General features: G+C 38.6%; 6 protein-coding genes and 1 pseudogene across 8 annotated transcripts; 4 read left to right on the forward strand and 3 right to left on the reverse strand.

Annotated features, from left to right (window-relative positions):
- Positions 393-1,065, reverse strand: LOC18597201 (stigma-specific STIG1-like protein 1). Its single transcript, XM_007026082.2, has one exon. It carries the CDS (start codon positions 1,007-1,009, stop codon positions 536-538), a length of 474 nt encoding a protein of 157 aa, XP_007026144.1. The 5' UTR covers positions 1,010-1,065; the 3' UTR covers positions 393-535.
- On the reverse strand, positions 2,438-2,833 carry LOC18597202 (stigma-specific STIG1-like protein 1). Its single transcript, XM_018122879.1, has one exon. The coding sequence runs from the start codon at positions 2,831-2,833 to the stop codon at positions 2,438-2,440; it is 396 nt and encodes a 131-aa protein (XP_017978368.1).
- Positions 3,625-4,902, forward strand: LOC18597203 (cytochrome b561 and DOMON domain-containing protein At5g35735). The gene is made up of 3 exons (XM_007026084.2): positions 3,625-4,045; positions 4,137-4,391; positions 4,484-4,902. Exons 1-3 carry the CDS (start codon positions 3,785-3,787, stop codon positions 4,775-4,777), a joined length of 810 nt encoding a protein of 269 aa, XP_007026146.2. The 5' UTR covers positions 3,625-3,784; the 3' UTR covers positions 4,778-4,902.
- LOC18597204 (proline synthase co-transcribed bacterial homolog protein) lies at positions 5,258-7,489 on the forward strand. Its single transcript, XM_007026085.2, has 7 exons — positions 5,258-5,649; positions 5,791-5,857; positions 6,125-6,171; positions 6,341-6,428; positions 6,741-6,874; positions 6,961-7,059; positions 7,155-7,489. The coding sequence occupies exons 1-7, from the start codon at positions 5,359-5,361 to the stop codon at positions 7,227-7,229; spliced, it is 801 nt and encodes a 266-aa protein (XP_007026147.2). The 5' UTR covers positions 5,258-5,358; the 3' UTR covers positions 7,230-7,489.
- On the forward strand, positions 7,516-10,502 carry LOC108662624 (pentatricopeptide repeat-containing protein At4g04370). Its single transcript, XM_018123976.1, has one exon. The coding sequence runs from the start codon at positions 7,652-7,654 to the stop codon at positions 9,884-9,886; it is 2,235 nt and encodes a 744-aa protein (XP_017979465.1). The 5' UTR covers positions 7,516-7,651; the 3' UTR covers positions 9,887-10,502.
- On the forward strand, positions 11,862-13,415 carry LOC18597205 (annotated as a pseudogene).
- Positions 13,232-17,167, reverse strand: LOC18597206. Of its 3 annotated transcripts, none has more exons than XM_018123978.1 (11): positions 17,016-17,167; positions 16,624-16,904; positions 16,423-16,539; positions 16,228-16,328; positions 16,044-16,115; positions 15,793-15,874; positions 15,351-15,431; positions 14,920-14,961; positions 14,594-14,653; positions 14,244-14,390; positions 13,232-13,913 (listed from the first exon to the last, which is right to left on the reverse strand). In XM_018123978.1, exons 2-11 carry the CDS (start codon positions 16,894-16,896, stop codon positions 13,734-13,736), a joined length of 1,155 nt encoding a protein of 384 aa, XP_017979467.1. In that variant the 5' UTR covers positions 16,897-16,904; positions 17,016-17,167; the 3' UTR covers positions 13,232-13,733. The 3 variants fall into 3 exon arrangements, with proteins under 3 accessions (XP_017979467.1, XP_017979468.1, XP_007026150.2); XM_018123979.1 differs by having other exon boundaries at positions 16,624-16,919; XM_007026088.2 differs by having other exon boundaries at positions 16,624-16,924.

Consider the following 17,274-nt stretch of genomic DNA (forward strand, 5'->3'; position numbering starts at 1 on the left):
ATTCTCAGTATAATTGTTTGTAACTTTTTTAAATTGTTTGAAATCTAATTTACAAACAATTTATTTATATGTTAATATATATAACATTTATTTTTAATAAAAATTAACGAACTAAGAGATAATGTTATGATTAGTTGCATAACCAGAAAAAGTTTTCGTGTAATCATATATTAATACGTATTATATGCATGCATATTTTTTTATATTATTATTACAATAAAGTTATCTAATGTGTTATAATTTGGTTATTATTTTTCTTATTTACCTTTTACTTTATAAAAGATATATTTAGATACCCTCGTCTCGATCATAAACCAAGAAATATTCTTATACCAATACCAATAATTTATACCATCAAAATTGAGATGAGACCAAAATGATTTATTATTATAACAACTTGGATTCCAGTATATATGAATTTTGGAAAAAGTTCATCAAAGAAACAATAGTGATGGACTCTTGCTGAGTTCCTTAGCTACTAGTAGATGATAGAATAAAAGAAAGCAATCATAAAAGAAAGCAGAAGCCAGCCAGCCTAATTAGCATAGCTGCACAGCCCATAAAGGCACGAGCTTCCCTTCTTGCACGCGTTGTTGCAGCGGCCGCAGTGGTATTCGTCGACCGATGGGTTCACACACCTCCCTTGGCAGCACATCTCCGAGTAGCTGCACCTCTTGCCACACTTTCCGCAGTTCCCTTTGTCTGTCATCACGTTGACACATTGCTTGTTGCAGCAGTCCGAGCCGGGGCTTCCCCTGGCGCGGCAAACCGTGGGGTACTTGTCACAGGTCATTCGAGCTGGTGCCCGGGGCCCATCAGCAAGGAAACGACCAATTCTTCCCTGATGATAAGATGGCTCCTCAGTTTTGGGCAAGGGAAAATGATCATTGGGGTTCTCCTCATTCGTAGTTGAATGTAGTTGGGCAACAGTTTGCACCGCTGACAGGGTAATGGCCAAAGCCACTATGCCTAGTCCTAGCCAGGTAAACATAATCTTTGATGATTTCATAATGAAATTAAATGTGCTTAGAGGAAGAGAGAGTGGGATATAAAGATATATTCTTTTGTTGTTCGGAAATGGAAGTATGGTGAAGTATTTATATGCAGCAAACAGGGGGATAAGAACAACTATTTCCACAGTGGGTGTCATTATCAGTAGCTCAATGTGGAAAGTTAGGCACACGATTGAGAATCATATTTGAAATATGTTGGGATCGAAAATTGGAAAGAGGAGTAGAACCAAGAAATTGCCTGGAAAAATATACATATATCGACTCATTGAAGCTGCAGACGAAACTTCCCTATTAAAACTTAGACTCAAATGACATCTCTTAGGATGAGCAATTTTCGGTTAAAATTTAATTAACTAAATTAATTGAATAAATTCGATTAAATTGATCTACTAAATTAGATTGTTTAATTCGGAGGCAAGTGTAATTAAATTAATAAATTCGAATGGTTTCGATTTAGTAAGATTTTATTGGATTAATCGAATTAAATAATTCACGATCCTAAAGCTATTATATAAAAAAATTGGACTTGAATGCATCATACGACTAATATGATTAATATTTCATTTTCGATCGATTCGGTTAAAAAAAATTCTTAATTGAATTAATCGATTTAATCGTTTACTCATCCCTAATTAATTATATATCCCATATATACCAATTAAATCAATGCATGATCAACTCACCTCTGCTAAGAAAAAAAAAACTTCCAAGCCAAATTTAGTTGTCAAATTTGGAAGAGTTACTCAACTAAGGGCTTTTCTTTTCGTGGCCAAATGAAACCCCATAGCCCACGTTGCTAAAATTCCAAAGGCAAATGACTTTCCGTACTCTGATTTAATTCAATCTGTTAAAGAAGCACTTAATATTTTTTTTTTTGAGAATTGAGATAATAAATCTCTTATTTTCCTTTCCTTTGATTGATACCATACGGCTACCCTTTTACATTTCTATTCCGATTTTTAGTTTTGACTTCCAATTTTTCCAATTTCCAATTCCTAACATTTGGCCAGTGTTTGGCCCTCCTGCAATGAGGATTTTGAATATACTTTTCATTAAGGAAATTAAGTGCCAATTTTCTTTCTCAAGTGCACCCACTGGTAATGTGTTTCTCCCCCCTTTTTAATAAAAATAAGGGTATTTAATTGAAAATTTTAGCCCAATGTCTGGCAAAATGTCTTAGGAAAATTTCCCATTATAAATCTCTTTTTCTTTCTTGTCAGTTTATTCCATTCCCACGCTACCTTCTGAAACATTAATATATATAGAGGATTAACTAAAGCATTATGCTTCTTAATCAATATAATTACCATGTGCTATATATTTCGTTTAGTCAACACAATACCCTGCATGTTCTAGCAAAAGGTTTCATGTGTGACGAAGAACATGTAAAAATTGTAAGGTAAAAAAGGAATATAGCAAAGAAATCAAGCATAATTGCACATTCCGTAAACACAGAATTCGCCCTTTTTGCACCTCTTGTTGCAGCCACCGCAGTTTCTTTTGTCAAATGAAGCATTGACGCATTGCCCTTTGCAGCATATTTCACCATACTTGCACTTGTACCCACACATTCCACAGTTCATGCGATCTGTCTTCACGTTAACACATCTCTTCTTGCAGCAATCGGGTCCTGGGCTGTTCTTCAGACGACAGATGCGAGGAAAGTTGTCGCATGTCACATTGGCTTTGAGGTTCTGCTGAGCTAGGAAGCGGCTCAGCCCTCGTAATGAAGTTTGTTTTTCATCAAAGTCAGCTAGACTTGTTGCAGCAAGGATAGCAATTGTTGCTGAGAGTGTGAAGAAGATCGTCAGCAACTTCATTGCTGTGTTAATGAGGGGGAAAATATGAGAAGCTGGTGTTGGGATTGGTTTATGGAAGGAGATGGGATTTTATAGACATGTTTGGAAGAGAGTTGACATTAGGAAATTGAATGTACAAGTTTTGCTTTATGGTGTGTGGTCTTAATTCAATTGACTGCTTGTAAATTACTGAATGTCTCTGAAATGAAATCAATTGATTGGATGTGAAGAAAGGATGCTTCTCCCATTGATTATGCATCTCCATTTCAAGTAAGATGGAAAACAGTTCATATAGTACCAATTTACCATTATTCAGTTAACCCATCACTGAATTTAGCCACTTGCTTTATCAAACTTTTAACCAAAGGAAGATGAAGAGAAGGGCATCCTTGAGACCTATAATCAGGTCAAACATATTTAATTTCAACCCCCCACCATATCAGATTCAATTCATGGTTTTTGAGCCTAGTGAGCCTCTTCCACCATTGGCAACTCCTAGGCTTTTAACTTCAAATCAACTTTTTGAAAGCCAAGTTTACATGTTTGATCAGTTTCTTCACCTATTGCCAATTATGCTTTAACACACTTGTTTGGAAAAAGAAGGGAACAGAGAAAAGCATGTGGAAAAACTAGCTAGAAAAGCAAAAGCCTGCTAAAGATGAGAACAATATCTTATTGTTTAATGCTATTAAAGCTAGACATGATTCCCCAGTTTGGTAAGAAAAGCACATATTCTAGACAAGCCAATAGTACATAAAGTGAAATGTTTGTACATCATAGATGTGAAACAAGTTTCGATTAAGACTGAGAATCCCATATAGTTTATAATAGCACTGCAACTATTCTGTTAGTGGGGAGCAAAAGAAACTGTTTTCATTGATTGCTGTTCCTATCACAATTCTAACAAGCAGCTGAGAAAAACAGTTTTCAGAAATTGATATTTATTGTCTTCCCACTGAATATATAAAGATCATGACCTTCTATTGCCTTGTATTTCTCAGTTTGATCTTTCCTTTGCCATCAATCTCTGCCCAAGTTTCTGTATGCAATGAGGAGCTCTCTTTCGCAACACTGGTTGGAAAAAACCAGGAGTGGCAAGTTGACAGAACTTTGTCAGATATGGAGCACCAGATACAAGCTGCTTCAGTTCAGAGCACGGAAACTGGTGCAACAGCAGGCCTTAGACCATGGAAGGGTCAAAGAACCTGGCGTCACCGGCATCACCTAAAGAATGTATGTAAAATTACTGAATGTATATAGTCCCTTGTGGAGATTGTAATTAATCAAACAGTGCATGAAAATGATTTGCATGAGACTCTAACAGGTGCATGGCATTCTGAACATCTTGGGATGGGGGTTTCTATTGCCCACCGGAGCAATAATTGCCAGAAATTTCAGAAAATTTCCTTTGAAATGCAATGAATGGTACAATCTATACGTCCTGTGTCAAAGTTCTGGGTACATAGTTGGTACAGTTGGATGGGGAATCGGCCTATGGCTGGGGAATTCTTCAAAACAATACACTTTGAAGACACATCGCATTCTAGGAATCATCATATTCACATTTGCAACTCTACAAGTAAGTGCAGACCTCCTCCTTTCTTTCCGTTAATCAAGCAACAGATTCAGCTTAGATTTTCATCTCACCAAAGTTTCTTGTTGTGGGTTCAGATGTCAGCCCTGTGGCTGCAACCAAAGGCAGAAGATGAATGCCGCAAGTGCTGGGAGATATACCACCATCTCCTAGGGTATGCACTGATTGTTCTCAGCATAGCCAACATATTCCAAGGGATCAGCAATGTCAAAAGCCATGCCGCAGAGAAATGGAGGTGGGTTTACGTTGGGATGCTCATTGTTTTAGCTTCAACCGCTGTAGCATTGGAAATATACAGATGGATCAAGTCCAAAAGTCCACAGCAGATGGCATTTGATGAGAACGAAATCTATGCTTCAGAACAAATCTAGGCTCTCCTTTGTGTATACTTTGGCAAGAAGCGGAGGAATTAGGATCTTAGCCAACTTTAATCATTTTTCAGTGACATTTTCAAAATATTTATGCTTTCAATAACAAGGGAGAACCCTTTGCTTAATTTTGTAAATTTATTCCATGCTCTAAGAAGTGGTAATACTAATTTAAAATTAGAAAGTCTATATAGTATTAATAATTAGAAATGTCAAAACTTAAATGATATTTAAAAATGAGCATTTGATTGGTTCGGTTTTATAATATCAAAAATCAAAATGATTAAATTTTTATAAAAATAATTGAAACTGATCTAATTATAATAAAAAATAAAAAATAATCGAAAATTACTTTTTTCAATTTGTTTAATTGGTTATTTCGATTTAAATGAAGGTATTTTTGAGGTATATTTAAAAAATATTATTAATATTTATATAAATATATTTAAAATATATAGTATTCATGATCCAACGCACCGCATTATCCCAAGCTTAAAACGCAACCGTCTTGCCTAATCTTGACGCTGAACTGAGGAAAAGGAAAGAAAAAGACAGCGAGGGAAACACGATCACAAGAAGCGCTGATGAACAATCCAGAAGAGTGTGAGGCCAACGACCTGCAACAACGAAAACAACAAGAACCAGAGATGGCAGCCTCATCGGCGGCGATGGATGGGGTGGCAGCAGCGGCTATCCGGTCTGTACTCCAGAGAGTCCACCAGGCCGCTGAACGGTCGGGTCGGGAATCGCAGCGGATCCGCGTGGTTGCCGTCAGCAAGACGAAACCCGTCTCTATCCTTCGCCAAGTCTACGACGCTGGTCATCGCTGTTTCGGAGAAAATTACGTCCAAGAACTAGTCGAAAAAGCCCCTCAGGTTCTTTTTTTTGTAAAAGCATCGAATTTGTCAGTGTTTGTTGCATACAAGAAGTGATTTTCTGTTCATTCATTTAGAATGAAAAACACCAAAGTTAGAGACCTTATTTGTTATTAACCGTTTTTGATTGTGCAATTGCAGCTTCCAGGTGACACTGAGTGGCATTTCGTTGGGAATTTACAGAGCAATAAAGTGAAGCCTTTGATTGGTAAGAAAGATTCGTAGATGGAAATTCAATGCTTACCCTTTTGTTCTAGGAACTAAAACAGTTGGAAGATTAGTACTACTTTCTTTGTGGGTTAACAGTGTTTTGTTGATTTGGGATTTGAATCATGTTCACATCTTAGTTTATTAGTTTAAAAGCTGCCCCTTTTTCATGCATGTTAGAAAGAGAACTTCTACTTCACTTGGTTTTCCTTGTAGTTCTGGAGAGAAATGTGTGGATCGTATTAACTTATCATTCATTGTTGTGCAGCTGGAGTGCCAAACCTTGCGATGGTGGAGACTGTAGATGATGAGAAGGTAAGTTAAGGTGTTATAAAGTACTCTGTTCCTACATATCAATAATCATTATGGCATAACAATTGATTGATAATGTCGAGAACATTGGTCATAATGCAGTCAAATATTTGTTCTTTTTTTCATCACTCATCAGTCATCACTGAGCACCTTGCTTTTTCTTTTGTGCCAGATTGCAAATCATCTTAATCGTGAAGTTGGCAGCTTTGAAAGAAAGCCTTTGAAGGTCTTAGTCCAGGTGAATACCAGTGGAGAGGAATGTAAGTTTATTATATCATGTTAGCATCAAATATAATGTTGTAGTATTAAGGGTTGCATATTCAAACTTATTCCCATGACTTTGTTATCGAATTTACCAGATAAAACTGGTTGTGTTTTTACAGCCTTCATTTCTATACTATGTTCTATATGTATGGTGCTAGAAATAGTAGAAAAAGACTCTTGATCATTGGAGATGAATATGCTGTGTGATTAGGTTGACTATATTTGCCAACAAGTATGTTGCTTTCCTGTAGTTTACTTCCTTCAGTTAGTGTGTTCTGAGATTATTGCTCTGCTTCATATCATTGCAGCAAAATCTGGTGTTGAGCCTTCAGGTTGTGTGGAACTTGTGAAACATGTTAGTTTGAACTGCCCGAACCTTCAGTTTTGTGGATTGATGACAATTGGGATGCTTGATTATACATCAACCCCAGAGAACTTCATGGTGGTTGCCCTTTCTATTTTGGTTTTATCTTTACTTCTTTTTGAGTGTTTCTTTATTTTTCTTACAAGACAATTTGATATTGGCAGACATTAGCAAATTGCAGAAGTGAGGTCTGCAAGGCACTTGGAATACCTGAAGAGCAATGTGAACTATCAATGGGCATGTCTGGTGACTTTGAGCAAGCTGTAAGGATTATTTTCATATTACTATCTAGCATTACATTCTTTTAAATGGGTAGGAGAGACTGTTCATCTAATGGATTCTCTCATTGTTTTTGCAGATTGAAATGGGCAGTACCAATGTCAGAATTGGATCAACCATCTTTGGGGCGAGGGAATATCCAAAGAAAAAATGAAACTAGCTTACTAGTTACATGACAAGCACGTTCCTTTGATCGTCATTGCATTGTTATAGAAAGGGTTGTACTCAACTCGATCCTCAGGATGTTATTTTTTACACTGGGTTGATGTGGTTCAATCCCAGCCTGTACGGTGGTTGTAACCATATATTGAAAATGAGAAAGTACACTGATCTTGGAAGCCATGGAACTTGTTTATTCCATCCAAATGATGCTAATAAAACTGTATTCAATTGATCTGAAATTCAATTCTTGTAGTTCAATTGAACATTTAACCCTCTGGCTTGGTGTAGCGTTTACCTTACTAACATGATGAAACGGGTATAAACCATGAACTAGACATACAAGCAAAGAACTAGTCTTTGTAAAACCTTCCCAAGATTCAACTCTGGGTGCCTTTCAAAAAGATAGGATGAGTGATGAACAAAATAAGATCCGTTCCTACCAGCAGCACTAAATCCTTCAATTCCATCATCAACAACCTCTCGTCACAAGGGTCCTACCATGAAGTCCTCGTCACCTACACGACCATGCTCAACTCTAGCACTCCTGACTCCTACACGTTCCCCAGCCTCCTCAAAGCGTGCACGTCTCTAAACCTCTTCTCCCTTGGCCTTTCTGTACACCAACACGTTATACTTCGTGGGTTTTCTTCAGATTCTTACACTGCATCTTCTTTGATCAATTTTTACTCGAAATTCGGTCACACGAAACACGCTCGCAAGGTTTTTGATAAAACGCTAAACAGAGATGTTGTTCCCTGGACTGCCATCATTGGCTGCTATGGTCGTGGTGGTGACGTGGGCAATGCGTTTTCTATGCTTAATGAAATGCGATACAATGGGGTTGAGCCTAGTCCGGTTACTTTCTTAAGCTTGCTCTCTGGAGCATTGGAGGTAGCACACGTGCAGGCTTTGCATGGATGTGCGGTTTTATGTGGCTTTGAGTCCGATATAGCTGTGGGAAATTCGTTATTAAATGCGTATAGTAAATGTGGGAGCATTGGGGAAGCAAGAGGTTTGTTTGAATTGATGGACCAAAAAGATAAAATTTCATGGAATTCTTTGATTTCAGGTTATGCTCAGTTAGGGAATGTTGAAGAAATTTTGCAACTTTTATATGCAATGAAGATAGAAAATATGGGACCTGATCAGCAAACTTTTGGTTCTTTGGTTACTGCTGTTGCAGCACAGAGTACGCCTGATATAGGAAGGGTGGTGCATGGGCAGATTTTAAGAAGTGGGTTTGATTCAGATGCGCATATTGAAACAGCACTTATGGTTATGTATTTAAAATGTGGGACAACTGATGCTGCATATCAGATTTTTGAAGGGGTATCACAAAAAGATGTGGTTTTATGGACAGCAATGATCTCTGGGCTAGTGCAAAATAATTTTGCGGACAAGGCACTGACAGTTTTCTATCAGATGATGAAGTCAAGAGTAGAGCCATCTACTGCCACCCTAACTAGTGCTCTTGCTGCATGTGCACAGTTGGGTTCTTTTGATTTAGGGACCTCCATCCATGCTTACATTTTAAGGCATGGATTGACAATAGACATTCCAGTCCAAAACTCTCTGGTTACCATGTATGCCAAGTGTGGTCATTTGGAGCAAAGTTGTGCAGTTTTTGAGAGGATGGATAAAAGGGATTTGGTTTCTTGGAATGCAATAATTTCTGGATGTGCCCAAAATGACCATTTATCTAAAGCCTTGTTCTTCTTCAATAAAATGAGGTTAACCCTTCAAAAACCTGATTCATTAACTGCTGTCACCCTGCTTCAAGCCTCTGCATCTACTGGGGCTCTCCATCAGGGAAAGTGGTTCCACAACTTTGTAATTAGAAGTTGTCTTAGGCCATGCATCTTGGTGGATACAGCTCTGGTGGACATGTACTGTAAATGTGGTGATTTAGACGCTGCCGTTAAGTGCTTTAGGGTGATGCCAGAACAGGACTTAATCTCATGGAGCACAATCATTGCAGGATATGGTAGTCATGGCAAAGGGGAGATGGCTTTAAACATGTATTTTGAGTTTCTGCACTCTGGAATGGAACCAAATAAGGTGATTTTCCTTTCAGTTCTCTCTGCCTGCAGTCACAATGGGCTTGTGGATGAGGGTCTGAGCATATTCCAGTCAATGGCTAGAGATTTTGGGATTCAACCAGAACTTGAGCACCGTGCTTGCATTGTTGATCTCCTTTGTCGAGCTGGAAGGGTGGAGGAAGCTTACAACTTCTACAAGGGGAACTTTTCAGAGCCCGCTGTTGATGTTTTAAGCATACTCCTTGATGCCTGTCGGGCAAATGATAACCTGGAACTTGGTGATGTTATTGCCCAAGATGTCATCAGGTTGAGGCCTGCAAGTGCAGCAAACTATGTTCAGATAGCACACTGTTATGCTTCCATGAGTAGATGGAATAGCGTGGGGGAAGCATGGTCCCAAATGAGGTCTCTTGGCTTGAGAAAACTCCCAGGATGGAGTTTCATTGACCTGCATGGTACAGTTACTTCATTTTTCTCTGGTCAAAATGCACATCCAAAACATGAAGAAATAGTTGCAACACTGAAAACTTTGAGCTGGGAAATGCGTGAAGTGTGCATGAACTTCAAGATGCATGAAATTCTTGATATATTCTTAGAAACTCAGTCTTAGATGAATGGGTTTAATGAGAAAAATTGTCGAGTATTTTAAACATAAACTGTTGGCAAAGAGGTCTACAAAGAAGATGTTCCCTATTCTGCTTCCTTGCAATTAATCAGGATATTAAATGCCTCTGAGTGCATTCACTTGGTCAAAACTGAACAGCAACAAGATTCTCGTACTCAGTTGTTCAACTTCCGTGAACAGGGAGAGAACAGAGAGATGAAAATGACACTGGAACACAACAAAAGCGGTGACAATGGCAAAGGTTAATGTGGATGACAGGACACATTATGGGACTGTACTGGCAGTGAAGGTTGGTATTTTTGGCTTCAATGCTTCTAAACCCAAATAGGTCTTTTCTTTATTTATTAGGGATCATAAATTTCAATTTCTACTGTCAAATTGAAGAACATTTTAGCGTTCGGTGGTCGGGTAGGAAGATCGAATTAATTTCCAAGGTTGGAATTTACTGATATAGTTCTGTATTCTAAAAAATTAATTGCAGTAATAAATTAGTCTGAAACATCCACACACATGAGGGCTAAGACTTTTTCCGGGATATATGGTGAATCACATGTAATCCTTTCCTTATTTGTTATACAAAATTGGATGTTGCAATAACAGATTTAGAAAGTTTTCCCCAACTGTCAACTTGTTTTGATACTGTGCTGGGACAAATTCCCAAGCAATGAGATTAGGAGTGTGCAGTGGTCAGTTGCAACCGAGCAATCAACTGCCACCGTCGATTTTTGTAACCAATTCCCAAGCAATGAGATTAGGAGTGTGCAGCGGTCATGCCAATTGGCCTCGTCGGCTGATCGGCTCTATCCTCGGGGGGGACTCCTTTCCTCCCGAACCGACTGAATAACTGGTCGGTGATTGCCTTGGTTTTCATGGATGGTGAAAGTACAAAAATGTCCCTCATTACATACTTTCCCTTCCGCTGCCCATAAGGGTAACAGAGGAAATTCATCCTCAAAAACCCAAAACCTGCCTTTCACTTCTGCAGACCGTCGGAGCCTAACTCTCATATTTTCTCCCTTTCCCCCGACAGCCCGACGCCCCTTATTTTCTCCTTGGCCTTGCCACCTCCTACCTCTCTAGTTGAACCCTAGGCCAGCAGTCGTCTCATACAGCCATACTGGTGCCTATTACCGGTGCTTCTCACTCAAATCAAACTGAGCCCACTATCTCCTAAAATCACACCGAAATCGATCGACCCGTCTATCCCAAAAACCGATCAAAATTGATTTTAGGGGGGTTGCGGTTCAGTCGGTTAATTTGGTAAAAATTTTTGATCAATTTTACGAAAAATGGACTAAAACCAACCCACAACCGACTTTGCTCACTCCTAAATGAGATAGAGACTTGAGGTACAAGGCATGATGGGCCTCCAAGGCCGCCCAACACAGACCCACCAAGCTCTAAATTTGTCAAAACTCGAAAGAATCAAAAAACTGTCACCCTCCAGTAGCTCAATCTAAAGGAAATTTTCTTTCTCAATTGAATTTTTTTTTTAATTTAAGAAACAAGATTCGAATGATATTCTTTGAAATAAAGAGTAGAAATAATCATTGTTATAATCTTTAAAAAAAATGGTGAATTTCACAATTCATATTAGTTATTTATTAAAATACGACTGAATATTTAAATATTCATATCATATTCAATTTATGAGATATTTTTTTTATTAAATAAAATCGTAAAACTCGATTGATATATAGCATGATAATCACCATGTGCCAAATGCACAGTCTAATATATTCTGTATGCATCTTTAGGTGATAGGGAACCTTCTAGTAAAATACCACGCACCTGTATATATATAAAAGTATACATGTCATATATTTTTATACAAAGATTTTCTGGCACCGAAGGTACAAATGGGGATCACTTGAGGACAGTTATTGCATATCAGAAGTTGAATTTTGGGCCCAACCTCAGTAATTGCATTTCAGTCCTTGCTTTCTCAAAAAGCCATTATTATAATAAGCAGGATGGAAGGTAAGGTCAATCCCTGTGCTACGTTCCCAGAATCACATTTTTGTATATTAATATTATATTTCATTTGCATTTGCCTACTTCAGAGACTGGGGGTGGAAAAGAGAGGATGAGGAACACTTGTTTTATGTTGCTTCTGGGAACAGCGTTAGGGGTAGGGATCTTGGTTGGGGTTTGTAAAGCTCAGCTTGCTTATGACTACTACAAGTATTCATGTCCGAACGTGGAGAACATTGTGAGAAAAGTTATGCTCGGGGTTGTTTTGGCCGACCCCACTGCACCGGCTGCTTTCCTCAGGCTCTTGTTTCACGACTGCCAAGTTCAGGTATTTCATGTCTTCTTTCTTCTAACCATCTAAAAAGCCTTGGTTTTAATGGCTAATGGCGATCCATGGTTCTATCTATCTACTCTGGGTCGAGAGTCTTGGATGTGCTAACTGTGCCAGTCAACCTTGACCCCAAAGCTTCTTCGCAGCCACTTAGCTCACTTTTTCTATTATTGGTATATTTACAGGGATGTGATGCATCAATCCTGTTGGATTCTGGAGCTCTGAAAGGCAACTCTGAAGTTGTTTCTGGAAGGAATTTTGGCATTAGAAAGCTGGAAACAATCGAGTATATAAAATATATACTCGAAGCAGTGTGTCCAGGGCAGGTCTCTTGTGCAGATATCATTGCCTTGGCAGCCAAGGAATCAGTTTCACTCTCGGGAGGACCCAATATTCAGATCCCTCTTGGAAGAAAGGACTCTACCACTTGTAGTCGCCAAGCAGCTGATACCCATCTTCCTTCACCTGATATAACAGTCGATCAACTACTCAACATCTTCATGTCTACAAGGCTTAAACCTCGAGGAATCGGTTGCCATCATGGGTAATGAATCAGGCCGAGCTTCAATGAAAGCTAGAAAGCTTTTCGTTTTATGATCTCCATGATTGTGACTTTGCTAATGTTTTTCTTGCAGGAGGGCATACCGTAGGAGGTGGGCACTGCATAAACATCGCGGGCAGATTATATGGTCGACATCCTGACGACCCGATGAATCCTGGCTTTGAGGGCTTGCTCAGATTGTATTGCCCTACCAAAACTCCACTAACCAACCTCACCATTGTGCCCAACGACGAGACTCCCTTGATCTTTGATAACCTGTATTTCAGAGATGTTTTAATGGGAAAGGGCCTCTTCACTGTTGATTCAAGCATTTCCAGAGATCCACGCACTGCACCCATAGTCAGGCAGTTTGCTGCCAACGTTAACCATTTTTTCCAGGTATTTTCTTCTGCATTCGTGAAGCTATCTTCCTCGAATGTCCTTACGAAGGAAAAGGGGCAAGTTAGAAGGAAATGCAACCGAGTGAACTAAGAAAACAAACGATAAACAGTAGCATTCAATCCCAAAATAAGTGTAAAGCTTAAGTCATGCTAGAACATGACTAGCTAATATTTAGATAGGCCAAATGCTGGTGCTGTTGATTTGGAATATCTATAAACATTGTAATTATGGAGTTGTTACACTAAAAATAATTATAGAAGATGTCATAGAATTGTCAAGCTTTTCCTAGCATGTGAACAGTATGATCAATCAGACTTCTCCAAACATTTAATTGGATTATGATACTGCTCCAGCAATGGTGTATCCTACTCCTGCAATATCTCTGATCTTCCAACTCTTTATCTTCTGAGTCAAACAGCATTATCTGAGTCATGATATTCTGTTTTGAACTAAAAGCTATTCTGCGTATATGATAGTGTGGTATATCAGCAAAACTTAAGCAGGCATTCTGCTTGCCACCCGAATTTCATTTTAGAAGTTGATGAGCTGAGAGTTAGAGTTGTTCAAGAAATTGTGATTGCAGATCATGAGGAATTGCCTAATAATGCAGAGGCTTCGAAGTGGCCAACCACCCCCTCGCTCAAGAGGCGCATGGCAGCTCCTCGGGAGAACTTCCTTGCAAATAAAAAGCAGGGAACAGATGTAGAGTTAGTTTGACACCACTCTGTCCGGAATTCACTCTCATAGTACACATGGTTGATATCCTGTTCAATTAAGCAACACAATAAAGCATTAGTAGAAACTGGGGACATAAACATGCAAAACAAAGGACCCAAAAGAGGGGCCCAATATGAAATAAGGTTTCATTCAGTAAATAAATCAATCTAGAGAGATTATAAGATCAATACATCATCAACGGCTAAGCAAACTTGAGAATCATAAAGATCAAAGCTTAACTAACAAGACTATTTAAAATTTTCTATCTTTTGTTGAAGTAGAAGAATTCATATGAAAAAATATCAGGCCAATACATCCTATAACTTGTCCCATGCCATGTAAAAAGCAACAAACAGTAGACGAGGCAAAATGATAACCTTTATTTCCTTTATTTTTTTAGGGCTTGCATCTGCATAGTTGAACATAACAGGATGCCAAGCTTTGTTATCCATTTTTGCGGCAGACTGATTCCACTGGGTATAGGTCAGTGTTCTTTGTTCTAGTTCACCTTCAAGCTCACTCATCTAACAAGAAGAGAGAAACGAGGACTAATTAGAACACGTGGTTCCAAATATAACAAATCATGAAAAGCCAAATATAAGATTGAAGAGACCAATTTTACTTATTCAACAACAGAATTCGAGTAAGACCATTAAAAGCCAAAAAGAAAAACCATAAGATTGTGGGGGAAAGAAAGTAGGAATAGGACAACTGATTCATTACTTACCGCAAACAATGTCTGCACATAATGTTCATCTGGGATACAATTGTGCTGCTTTTGAAGTTTCTGCCCAATCAATTAAATAGAAATTATCAACACATTATCAATCACAATATCTGAAACTACACTGAAGGGTATTTGCATAACGAAAGAAAAGTACACCACATACAGAAATCAGATCTCTCTACTAAATCAATGATGTAACAATAACATAACAAAGAACACTAAAACTGAACCTAATAATTTTAGCCACCGAATCTAATTTCAAAGAGGTAAAAAGGGCTGTGACCAGTGAGCCCGGTTGCATTCATTAGGGGATTGAACTCACTTACAATATTCAGCTTTCCTTTACCAGTGTCCATAGGAGGGCGTCGCTGCAAACCAAGAAGCAAATCAAAATTTCAGATTCAAGCTCTGTATGATCCAATTTATGAGCACATGATAACAAGAAATTGAAAAACACTAATAGGGAGTTGTGTATGACATCAAGTGGACACCCTACAAGACTATTTTAGAATAAAGTTTCCTTTTTACCTAGCTTTAATTTGTTTGATAAACATCCACAAACCCTCTGTAAGCAATTCAGTAGATCAACAAAAGAAGACCTATATATTATCATAGCATTTATGCAGCAGCACTACATGCCAAAGAAGAAGGGGAAAAATGACCTCTAAAAAGAGATACTTTGTGGATAGGAATATTTAGCAATAACAAGGACCGATGTCCAATTGAAAATGAAAACATTAGACAATCAACTGCATACCTTGCAGAATTTCTTAAAGACTGGAAGAACAACCTCATCATCTACAATGACTTCTGCATGACTCCTTATCAAAGAGATCCACTGTGAATACAAGTGAAATTCAAGTGACACAATAAATAAGTGTACTGAAGCTCATACAAATGCACAATGATGATGACAGAAATATGAGCAATTTATCCATTTGGCTGCTGAAATAAGTTGGCTCTGAAACCAGGACAAACAGGCAAATAGCTTTTTATTACCACAGCAGTTCTCAAAGTTAAAGCCAGTTATACGGAACACATATGATAGATAAGAGACAAGATATTCAAAACATGTTCTGTTTCAGACAACGAATTAGACAGGGCTATTAAGAGGTTCTTTTAAAAATTTGAAGTCTGAGATCAATCCACATTTCCTTTCATCTTTCTTAAATGTAAAATCATAGCACAAAATAGATAACCTGAGATCCTTTTCGCCACTTCTCCTTCGGTATAACAGGAGACATTTTTGGGTGGTAACGCCCATCCTTTGCATCAAGAAAGCTGCAAAACAAAAATGTAATTTCTTCAAATAAAGACCAGAACCAGCTTAAAACAAATACAACTCATTTTCTTTCTTTCTCTTTTAATTAAAACCATAAGCACAAAATTAAAAAATAAAAATAAAAATCAATGCTTGGCACCTCAAGAATGAAAAAGGCTCGCCATCTACCTGTCCACGAAACTCCTAGAAGAAGACATCAGATATCTGTATATATAGCTGAAGTTGTACAGAGGGACACAACTGCACAAATATAAATTTGTCAAATTGTTATAAAAAAATACTTTTTATTTAATTAGTTATAATAAGTTAAACCCACAAAAAATTAACTAATTTTAAGTTAAACAGTACAAACCTGTCAGAGAGAAGAACAAATCTTTGATTTGCTGGATCCTCAAGAGCAGATTCAAGCAATAATCTTTCTGCTTCTATCATAGTCGATTCTCCCCATATCACCTGCAACGCACGTGACATACACTTATTGAAGCTTTGACCAATCAAAATTCTTATTTTTAGTTGTTTTTGTTTTTCGTTTTCCGCTGGTAATCACCTGAATGCTATTAGTCAATTGCCGATCGTAAAAGAAAAGCGACCGCGTAGTCGACTCGTCGAACACGAAGCCAGGAGCCGAGTGTATATAAATGGAGAAATTGGCCACGTCAGCATTCTGTAACAAAGTCCCCACATCAAAAATTTGCTGAAATTTCGCAAAAAGGAGTAGGAAAAAGGAGGGGAAAAGAACAGAACTGACCTCGAAGAAGCTGCCCCAGAGAAAATCGAGAGGGAGGTTGAAGCGGGCAAGGAAGAGGAAGGCGATCTTAGGGATAACGTCGAACGTACCGCCAGAGGTTCGAGATCTCACGCGGGCGGGACGAGACAAAGAGTTCGGGGAAGAGAGGTCGGGCGAGAAATGGAGTCGGAGGAGAGCGACGAAGCAGAGGGCGACGGAGAGGAGGATGACGAGTTTCCAGCCCAACCAGAGGACTTGGCGCGCTGGTACTGGAGCCGGGACCTTCTTCGTCATGCTTCTTCCTGCGGCCGATCACACTTGGCTTAAAAAAACACCATCTTTCCTATTATTATTACCAAAAATGGATCAAAATTTATCAATTCAGAAAGAGAAAGGAAGAGGAGAAAAAGTACATTGAACGGTCTTACAACCGTTTTGACTGAGACAGACAGCAAAAAGAAGGCATTCAGAAATTGTGTGTGGCGTTTTCCTGCGGCTGGCTGTCTTCTTCTGTGGTCCAAATGCTGAACAGGGATGTTGATATCCAAGTGCATGTTCTAGTTCCTACAGGCAGACCGCCATCTCAAACGTCACCGTACGATTGATAAAACTATATGGCCTGATTTGGGGCTAGTTGTTGGGCTGGTCGGCGGCCCATCCCCATTTAATTGA

This window comes from Theobroma cacao, chromosome 6 (genome assembly GCF_000208745.1).
Source record: "Theobroma cacao cultivar B97-61/B2 chromosome 6, Criollo_cocoa_genome_V2, whole genome shotgun sequence".
NCBI lineage: Eukaryota > Viridiplantae > Streptophyta > Magnoliopsida > Malvales > Malvaceae > Theobroma > Theobroma cacao.